We start from the raw sequence: 10,922 nt of genomic DNA, 5'->3' as shown, positions 1-10,922 counted from the left end.
AAGGCAGATGAACTGGACTGAGCGCTGATAATGGACATGCGTGCACGCACGCGCGCACGCACACACACACACACATTATTGTGTGTGTGTGTGTGTGTGTTTCATGGTGTGGAGAGAGACTTTGCTTTCTTTTAAATAGTTTTAAAAAATGTACTAGTACTGTACTTTGCTGGGTGTTTTATTGTATTGTCCTGTATGTATTGTCCTGAATGTATGCATTGACCTGAGCAAAACAATTTTCCCTTGTGGATAATAAAGACATCTAATCTAATCTAATCATCTATCGCCGGGAAGACTATAGGATTGAGGGAGAGGACTAACAAACCAACTCCACCCACCCCCCAAAGACCAGAAATGGCCCAAGGGTTGTGCGCAGGGCCAGCTACCCTGCAACATAAAAAACATTTTGCTACAGAAATCTTAGCCAACGAACCAAATGCTGGGAGGGGGATAGATGTTGGTCAGGAAACTGACCAACATCTATCTAGCCAAAGCCAACCGGAAGCTGGCATCCCGAGGACGGATATCCTCAGACCAAAAACAATATACAGTAAATAGAGGACTGCGCAATGTATTAACGTCAGAAGTGAAAGACACAAGCAAAGGAAGAGCTGTCACTGATGAATCGCCTTTCACACAGAGTATAGCTCGTCATTCAGATTAACTCGACTCTGAAAGTGGTTTACGGGTGATGGCAAATGTTAGAATGCAACTGTCATTGTTTACTGAAAATCGTTGAAGGAATACTACAGACTATTCTGTATACTGATCACTTTATTTGCACTAAGGGTGATATTTGTGACACAATATAATCATATTAATAACACGTTTACATCAACTAGTTATGGAAGTTTGGAGCTGTTGCCCTTGCGACCCGACTACGGATAAGTGGTTGAAGATGGATGGAGGTGCACATCATTTGGAAGTAACCAGAAAGGCTTTCTCCCAAATGTGGTATTGGTCATTGGCACCATGCTTTGGTGCAAGATGTCCAAAGTTCCTCCATGCTGCTTTTGATCCCATGCATCATCATCATCATCATCATCATGCAACTAGTTTTGACACATGATTTTATTTAGGTGTCAAAGTGGGCTCAGGAACAGATCACTAGGACTACTGTTTGTAACACTGCAATAATGTTTTAATTTGTATTATTTATTGTCCTATAGCATTAGAATGTACCTTCACAACTAATGTCACAACAATATATTGAGAAACCTTTACAATGACTCACACAATTAATAAATAACAATCACAGAAGATAACTTACAATACACCTACTGTACATGTGTCCTGCCATAAATATACTGTACTTTCCACAGTTTATCACCTCACCTATCAAACATTTTGTTATTTCGTTGCTCCCCTACTGTCTAATAATAGGAGGCCTTAAAATATCATTGTTTTCATCGTATTAATATGATTATAAGACTTCTTACTGTGTCTACATTTAAGCCAGTATGTTCAGTAAGACATTTTCATTCGCATATTGCATTATGCTTTTAATGTAAGATTCACCACTTGAACAAAAGGAAGGCCTGAGCAGATCAGAAAATCATCAGATATATATCTATTAGATTTTCTGCTACAGATTAAACTCATTAAAAGTAATGGAAGCACAAAACAAAAAGTAAGAATAACCATTCATGAATTTATTATCTAGCCAGATATGACAGTTTACACACATACAGGTTTTATGTGTGTACCAGGTTTGCCTGGTAGCTCAGCAGGTGCACAGGGTCTCTGGTGCTCAGAGTTCAAATCCAACATACATTTTGTCTTGCATGTCTCTACTCTATCTGCCCTTGGTTTCCTGTCTCTCTACACTCTCTTTTTTTACAAGGTCATTTCAACTCGTACTTCCTCCAGACCATTGCTGCCGATTTACTCTCATTCATTTGCATTTCCAACATCATCAATCAACGCATTCTCACACCCAGGTCGTACTACGGTGACAAATTTGACAACATCTGACATTTGACACGACGGCATATTGACAAGGACAAAATGGTTTATGATTCCAAGCCTATCGGTTTGCAAGTCAAACAGCATTGAGTTGGCAGAAGCAGACATCACACCGCTCGGCACAGGCACTCGTTCAGCTAGCACATTGCTTGGTCGTGCCTCACAGAGATCAAGTCCGCTTCTGATGGCTTAAAGGACCACTTCACCACTTTTCAACCTATCTTCATATAATAGGTCCTCACTAATAATCATGATAAAATGGCACCATTTTTTCTACTCAGTCTGTGTCTCATAGGAGGGCTGTGGGCAGTTCAGAAACCCGTCCACCAGTGACATCATCGTTAGGCAGATTTTTTTTTAAACAATATTTTTTTTACAAAAATATTTAGATTTGTATTATCGTGAGAACGATGGCTTCCACTTTCGCATTGCAACTTTTCAGGACTAAAAAGCCTGCAGTTTCTATTAGCTTGGATTCCCCATCGATGATGTCACTGGTGGACGGGTTCCTCAAGACACCAACGCTTGACCCCCACCGAAGTCAAGAAAACGCCTTTCTAATCTCTCAAACAAATAGTTTCTAAGCAACTTCCTCTTTATCACTAACAGAATAAATGTTTGGATCCTAACCAGTCAGGATTCAAACTTGCCCATTGTACTAATTCAGCACTCCTTGCACAGATATTCCATGCTGCCTCCCACTCAACAAACGTCATCATAGGAGGATGACGGTCATCCTCATTTTCTGACCTTAGTATCTCAGCAACAGCACTGAAGTGGTTTGGGACCATCTTTCCCCAAATGGATTAGTACAAGGCCTCCTCCTTTTGTCACCTCTGCCCACAAGTTCTCCTATCGCAGCGGCACAGATGACACACACTTCTAATTCTGTCACACACACAGAGCAGCACATGCCTGACTGACATCTCACAGTGTATGTGAGATAGGTTTGATGTTTACCTGTTTACTTGACCGCTTTTGTGTGAGCTTCCATTACTTCCAAAGAATTGCATTATATTTTTGATATTGGGAAGATGGGAAGAGAGATAGAGAGAGGGACAGATAGGAAAAGAACATGCAGGAAAAAAGCACATTTCACCCACATTAGTATTAACCTTGCCAGTGCTTGGTACTGAAACCTGAATACGCTAATCGAAGTGTCGCAAAGCGACACGTTGTCAGTGCAATAACCATGGCAATATCAGGCAAGCTGATAATGCGTACTGCTAGTTTAATATGAAATAATCAACATGAACCCCCCCTCAAATGGTTTCTTTTAAACAACCCAAAAAGGTTTTATGGTTATATTTTGTCTAATCTAAATATACAGTAAAGTGGTGTAGCTGCTCTAAGAGCTGCTGTGTAAGGCTTCAAGTATATCATAAATAAGTTCTTTAAGGTTCTAAAACTAAGCAAAACGCCAGACCTTAAAATTGCCACAATGCACCTGTGCGCAATGAACAAATTAATTAATGTAATTAACAAGAATGGAACTTATCCCTGACTGTTGACCTCCTCCTGACACCTTCAGACCCAGGCGCGGACATTGCCTGCCCAGTCCAAGATCCGTCCACGGTACCAGGCCCGTGTGATCGGCTGAATAAGCACTAAGAGTTGCAACTTTCGAAGAAGCCCACAGAAGATAGCAGCTGCCACAACCACCAGTGGTGACATCATCACAAACCCCAGGATAATTAGGGCGGAGCAACTGTTATCATCAAGGTAACGGCAGATGGCTGAGGTAGAGTCTAGGACCTAAGAGGAAAACAAAGAAAGGGAATCGTAAGATAGACTGAAACCGAATAAGAGACAGCCACTATAATCATGCTGTATGGCTATAGGCATAAAATGCATAGGTTTTGTCATACTGTAGAACTAAAGCAATGTTGATTGTTGATGTTTTATCATTTGCTGCAATGTTTGCAACTATGCAACTATGTTTATGAATAAATGAGACGTCTCATAACGTGTGTATTTGACAGTACGATAATTGATTATGCATATCATATATTTTCAACAGAAAGTGTGTGTGTGTGTGTGTGTGTGTGTGTGTGTGTGTGTGTGTGTGTGTGTGTGTGTGTGTGTGTGTGTGTGTGTGTGTGTGTGTGTGTGTGTGTGTGTGTATATGTGTGTGTGTGTGTGTGTGTGTGTGTGTGTGTGTGTGTGTGTGTGTGTGTGTGTGTGTGTGTGTGTGTGTGTGTGTGTGTGTGTGTGTGTGTGTGTGCGTTGCGTGTGCGTGTGCGTGCGTGCGCGCGCCTGCGTGCATGCGTGCATGCGTGTACATATATACTGTACATCACATGGATATCCGAATTTAGTTTAACAGTGGAATTGGGTGGCTAGTGGGGTGTGACAGGCCTCTCACTGAGATAAGAAACCGCTCAGAACAGTCATTAAACCACTGAGCTGTCAATCATCTGTGGCGCTTGGCAAAAGGAGAGAGGGGAGGGTGGATGGATAAAGTGGAACACAGACAGACAGACAGTGAGACAGACAGGCGAGGGATCAGAGTGTACGTAAGACTAAGGATGACTGAAAGGGAGGTACATGTACACTAGACACGCAAACAAACAAACACACACACACACACACACACACACACACACACACACACACACACACACACACACACACACACACACACACACGCATTAATTAATTCTGCATAGCATTCTTCATCAGAAGATATTTCAGGAACAACTTCACCACCCACATACCCTATAGCACCCTATAGCGCACCCTATTTAGCAACCACATTATTTAATGCGAATTAATTGCAGACAAATGCACACACACCATGAACATACTTAAACATACTCATGCAGATTAACATACATTTGCATACACTACACACACGCACGCACGCACGCACGGACGCACGCGCACACCATGCTTTCACAGAGTATACATGCATGTTTCTCACTTCCTCCTCAGCATGCTGTCAGTGTTCCTGACCTGTACACAGATTCAGGCATGTGATCAGTACAACACAACTGTTGACTGACATGCTCCACTGTATTTAGTAAAGTGTATTTTACCACAGCCATACCCTTATCAGTAACACTTTCTAGGAAACCCATGTGTATATATACTATATAACATAACTGTGGCTCTCAGACATGATGTCAAGAACCACCAAATTAATATGTATTTTGTCGCGGACCCCTTATAGAAAATATATTGTGCCACAATTGACCCCCATACAAAATGTGTTTTGTTAAAATGTTTCAGAAATATTCTGCATTTTTCACAATGTTTCTAAATAATTTGAAAATAGCAAATATACAAGCTCATGTATTACAATTAGGCCTATTACAATCCTTGCAACACATATCTGTGTGTCCATAAATTATGAGGTATATTATGATACTTGGTCATTATAAAATGCTTTATAATTTGTTGATTACTGTTATAAAGAATTGTGAATATGTATGAGTGCTTAGATTATATTATATATATGTATTATAAGTATGTTTGTACCTACTGCATGGATATGTGGTTCATAGAAGGTTTATGTTAACTACAACACAAAATCAATACAGAGTGGAGCCCTTGGTGCAACATTTTACTGGACTGTTCAGGGCAAGACAGCCAAGGTCTGTCGCAAAGCACCAACTTTATGAGTTGAGGAGGCAAGGACATAGATCCTGCCCTGTCACAAGGTGAATCTGAAACCTATACTGCACGCCAAGGACAACAGCTGTAGATCTTTACAATCTGACATGATTACAAGGTGCACTGATGAGTCAGCTCCATCAATTTGCAAAGACCACCAACAGAATATAGATGATGAAGATACCATTCCTTTTCCATTATATACCTTAGAGCTGCAGCAGCGCTATAGGATCTGTTAAGCCTGAGTATCAATTCAGCTCTGCAATCATTTTCCCATTCTCCCCAACTGACACTCAGTGTAGCTGCAAAGTTTTTGGACAAGCATGCTGTTCAGTGCTTATATAAAATAATGGGTATAAGTACCAGGAAAAGGTATGAGGTATGATGAGTATGACTCATGTTGGCAAGAACATTGTATCCCTGTGGCGACTGGGTGTGTTTATCTGTTTAGTCTCTAATAGAGGTCAAATGTTCCATGTATCTACAGTATGCCATTCTTAACAAGAACAAACCCTGCCATTGTCTAGAAATGTCAGAGGCTTGACGAATGGAGGAGTAATATGGAGATGGGTGTTGAAAATTGCTTTATGCAAAATTCTTGTTATAAAACTTTCATGTTCAGACGTCTCCTCTGAGGTTCTTGACAAATGTTCACAAAGGTTATATAGTTTTACGTCACTATTTCAGAATTGATCAAATCTGATTTGTGGATGTTCCAGCATGTTTGACATTTTGGAAATAATTGAAATGGTTTGCTGCAGGCCTAGAATCATAAAACAATTTCTAAAGGTAAGACATTCTTTGCATGTTAACACTGTACATGGCAAGTGTTTACAAGTAATCTGATTTCACCCAACAGCCCAGTCCACAGGGCTTTTATACAGCATGGCGTGTCTCAACATCGCACAGTCTTACATGTGCGCACGCACGCACGCACGCACGCACGCACGCACGCACGCACGCACGCACACACACACACACACACAGCCTCTGGATTCTTTAGTTTTTTCCTGATTAAAGGGGCTTAGTTACTCTACAAAGTTTACACCACTTAGTCTTAGCATATTGTCATTTAATTTGTGTATACCAGATACTTAGCAAAATCAATGTTTCAGCATAATATAGTATTGATGCCCAGCGACCTCAATATCAAAACATAGGTCAGCTAAGTATCATATTATAACATGTCGTTAATGCTTCTCATGATGGCCTGGGCCGTGGCTCAGCGGTCCAGGCACCTTGGCTGGTAACCCAGTCTGGCAGTGTGCCGCGGGTTCGACTCCCGATCCCGACGGCCTTTACTCCATGTCATCCCCCCCATCTCTCTCCGATTTCCTGTCAGCCTACTGTCTGTCCCTCCATAAAAAATATTAAATAAAGGCGAAAGCCACAAAAAAAACATTTAAAAAAAAAGCTTCTCATGATAGTGAATTTGTGCTCATCTCACTATATATTCATCATCCTCACAAAAATCATAATAATCATCATAATAATCGTAGTCAAAATCATAATCATAATCTTTATTTATAGAACCTGAACCCAAAGTCCTGAACTAGGAGAAGGACAGAAATGAAAAGCAAAACAACAACAAAAGAAGACAAACAAAACTAGAAATGCACTCTGTCAAGCTGTCAACTTGCGCTTTGCACACAAGTAGGTGCATGGTGAATGGCCTACCACTCCGGGGTGCTTGAGGGCTGAAGCACCCACTGACACAATAGTAACCCAAATAGCACCCACTGACTGAAGGCTGAAGCTCCCCACCCCCTGGTCATTTTGTCACGTAGGCACACAACTCTGCACCTTTACGGGGGGTGCCTGTTCCCTGTTCACAGAACAGGTATTCAAATGCTAATATGGTGGCCTTTGTTTCACTGCTGCCAGGTAGACTATAAACCTATTGCGATCCACAATGGGGAAAGCAAGACTCAATCACCTTGCTCTGATAAACTGTCGCAGGGTGTGTGTGTTGTCGCTGCCCCCTGGTGATCGCTGATCGGGTAGGCTAATAATACAGCAACCGCCTAATCAGCATATGATATGATTGGACTACTTGGTATGTCTGTAAACCTCGTACTTCCAGTCGCTTTGTAGCAAACGGTAGCGTGCGCTGGTTTGTTTTGGAAGACAGCAAAAAACAAAATGGATATAGCCCATACTATGCCCTACAGACTTTTTCAAGGCAAAGTAATTTGCCAAAGTAATTCAGAAGTGGCCACTGCCTCTTCGCGCATGTCCATTACAATGGTTTTAAATATTTTACATATTTTATGTAAACATACATACATACATAATTCAGTCATCAGCCAATCCCTGATTGGCCGAGCGAAATTTGACGCCAAGGTTTGAGACAACCGGTTTCACATAAGGCTGCAGAGGGCCTAGGTCAGTGGGAAAAATCCCAGGGCCACTAGGCCCAAACCCAATCCCTGATTGTATTGGCCGATCAGCGACGCCACCAAAAATACACAATCCCTGATTGGCCGAGAGTACCACCAAAAAATCACAATCCCTGATTGGCCGAGGGTGTCACCGACATACGCGGCCGAAAACAGTACTTGCGCCGCTCTGCTAGCGCAAGTAATAAAACAAACTGGCCCAGATTGTCTGGGCACCTGGCCTGCCAAATTGGCCGGGCAGCGTGTCTGCCTGTCTGGCTACTGTTCACTATCGATAAAGGCATAAAAAGCCCAAATCTTTAAATCATGCTTCTTTTTGCTCACTGTTACTTGGACCCAGTTGCACCACCTCACACTACAGTAAGTTCAAACTTAGCCTAGTTATAGCTTAAGTGGCTATGCATATTCACACTGTAAGCCATTTAAGCTATGGCTAAGTTTGAACTAAGTGTGCGGTGGTGCAACTATAGCTCTGGGTGAATAGATACTTGTATTAACATATATCCCAAAATGATCCCTTTTTTACACATCCCCCATTGATGTTGAATGTTAGAGTGTGTGTCCTGCCTGTACTTACTAATAGCATCTTATTTGTATTGTTATTTCTATTTCACTATACTGGTTACTGGAATTTCTGTTATTATCACAGTTTTGCAGAACACACCATATTAATATTTCACATCTTGTACACTGTATAGTCAGTGTGACAAATAAACCCTCTTGATTCTTGACCTTTTCTAACGGGTTATAGGTTATAAAAAGCAAGAAGTGAACTACAGGTATATATAAACCGTAAGAGAACAAGTCTAAAATCTCTATGGCCCATAGGAATACGATGTATAACTACTGCTCCTTACACCTGACCCAACCAAACCAAAGTGGTGACTGTATAAACACTCTCAGAGTTAGGCTACATTAAATCAGGACTTTACATAGTAAAAAAACCACACTCTCACTCCCCAAAATAAACATATTGTGACTTCTTGGGACAAATTTGACCAAACGTCAAATGTTTGACTGGAAGGGACTGAAGTCTTCATGCTTGTTTCTGAAAAGACTGACACCATGACCATGCACAATAAAGCCTCATGTGGCCAGTACACTATACTCACCCTTGAATGGCAGAGAAAGCCAGCATAGAGCAGCAGTGAAGCAGGCAGTAGAACGAGGAAGAACACCACAGCCAGCAGTAGAACGCTCACCAGCACAACACATAGGTTCCACACTATCAGGGCCACCCCGCAGGCTATGCAGCCACACCTGCCCCTGCGGCTGCCCCAGGCACTGCCTTGGCTGTGGGCCACCGGAGGCGGGGGCAGCATCTTCATGCCTTCGCCCCAATAATACTCATCCTCCTTCTCCTCTTCGCCCGAACCCCCATCATCCAGGTCTACGTCAATGCCACACATCTAGAAGAGTAGACAAAAGCAATGGAGGAGAAGTTAATTCATATACCTTAAAGGAGTTCATATTGTGTTAGTGTAGGCCTAGCTATATAAGCCTGGCTTTGCCATGTGTCATGAAGCTTTATAAACTTAGTAGGCTAGAATGCTATAAATGAATTAAGTTATTAAGTAATAGGCCTAGATCAGGTGGAATGAGGGGCTGAGACAAAGCTGTCCCCTCATGCGTGGCATAATTTCATGTATAGCCTATTAATTAAAGCACCGACCAATATCATTATGTAAATACTGTAGGTTGCCTGCCTCTCTTTCTAGTTTCTACCTCTCGGTCGATCACATCGATTAAGGCTCTGCTGCCACTCAGACGAGCATGCTTGTCGCTTGATTGATCTGCCTGCAATCGTAAATTGAATCAATCAGCCACCTTTACCGACCCACTGCTGTCAAATCCAACAGCGCTGTAGGCTATAGCTATACACGCGACGTGGGTACTAGGGTATAGCCTAGGCTGCTCTCATCAGTGTTACAGCTAAACTCGGATTTAAATATTATTATGGTTTAATTAGCTACTTTAATTGTTTCGTTGCATATTAGACAAGCTAGCTGCCTAGCTCTCTTGTACATTTGATAGTCTATTTAGAAATAAATAGCCTAGGTGCGTTTGTGTGATTTTTTCCCCCACCACTGTTGATGAACTCCTCTTTTACATTTAGCCTATATGTTGCTGAAAACTATGGTTAAAACAAAGGAGAAAAAAGAAAGAGGGGGTAAAAAAGAAAAAAAGAACGCTGCCAAATATGCATAGAAAAATAGACTAATTCTTATTCAACCAACAAGCAATTCGAGTGCTTACCTCGCAGTTTTCTTTATCTCTCGGATGGAATTGGTTAACCTGTTGAGACTCGATAGACCTTAAACTCCAAAATGTTTCCAAATTTCTGGAGCCGTTTTCTAACAGTGTGAGTGAACTGTGAAGGGAAGCGCACCTTGCCTTGCCCTGCTGGAGTGATGTGACAGAGAGTCCAGCGGTGACCAGCGCGCACTATAGGCTGCTCCGCCACGCGCATGCAAATTAGAGATACATAGCCAAATAAATGCAAATAATTACAGATTCATTTTTACAGACCTCATGATTTAGCTTAAATTAGGCTACTTTGTACTAGCCTGACCTATAATGAATGTATGTTTTTATGTAACCTGTTTATAGGCTACCTAATATTCAAATGAGCATGGATGGATCATAAGTATTGTTTTATCGCACACCGCGCACATAACTTTGTGGCGTCAGTGTCTTCGCACGCACGCACGCACGCGCGCGCGCACACACACACACACACACACACACACACACACACACACACACACACACACACACACACACACACACACACACACACACAGGTTATAATACAGAAATGGGTTCCCTGATTGAGTTTTATTTAATAATAGTGCTTGTTCTAACCTGTAGTTTGTGTGTGTCACTGTGTGTGTGTGTGTGTGTGTGTGTGTGTGTGTGTGTGTGTGTGTGTGTGTGTGTGTG

The 10,922-nt window shown here is 41.8% G+C and overlaps 1 protein-coding gene across 1 annotated transcript; it reads right to left on the bottom strand.

The window, feature by feature from the left end:
* Positions 1–3,492: 3,492 nt before the first annotated feature.
* On the bottom strand, positions 3,493–9,388 carry tmem88bl (transmembrane protein 88b-like; the record flags this gene model as incomplete). The annotated part of the gene is made up of 2 exons (XM_079511471.1): positions 3,493–3,720; positions 9,092–9,388. 2 exons carry the CDS (start codon positions 9,386–9,388, stop codon positions 3,493–3,495), a joined length of 525 nt encoding a protein of 174 aa, XP_079367597.1.
* Positions 9,389–10,922: the final 1,534 nt, after the last annotated feature.

The sequence above is a fragment of the Electrona antarctica genome, assembly GCF_951216825.1.
Source record: "Electrona antarctica genome assembly, chromosome: 9".
Classification (NCBI taxonomy): domain Eukaryota; kingdom Metazoa; phylum Chordata; class Actinopteri; order Myctophiformes; family Myctophidae; genus Electrona; species Electrona antarctica.
The sequence above is the reverse complement of the archived record's forward strand: the minus strand, read 5'-3'. Positions and strand labels throughout refer to the sequence as shown.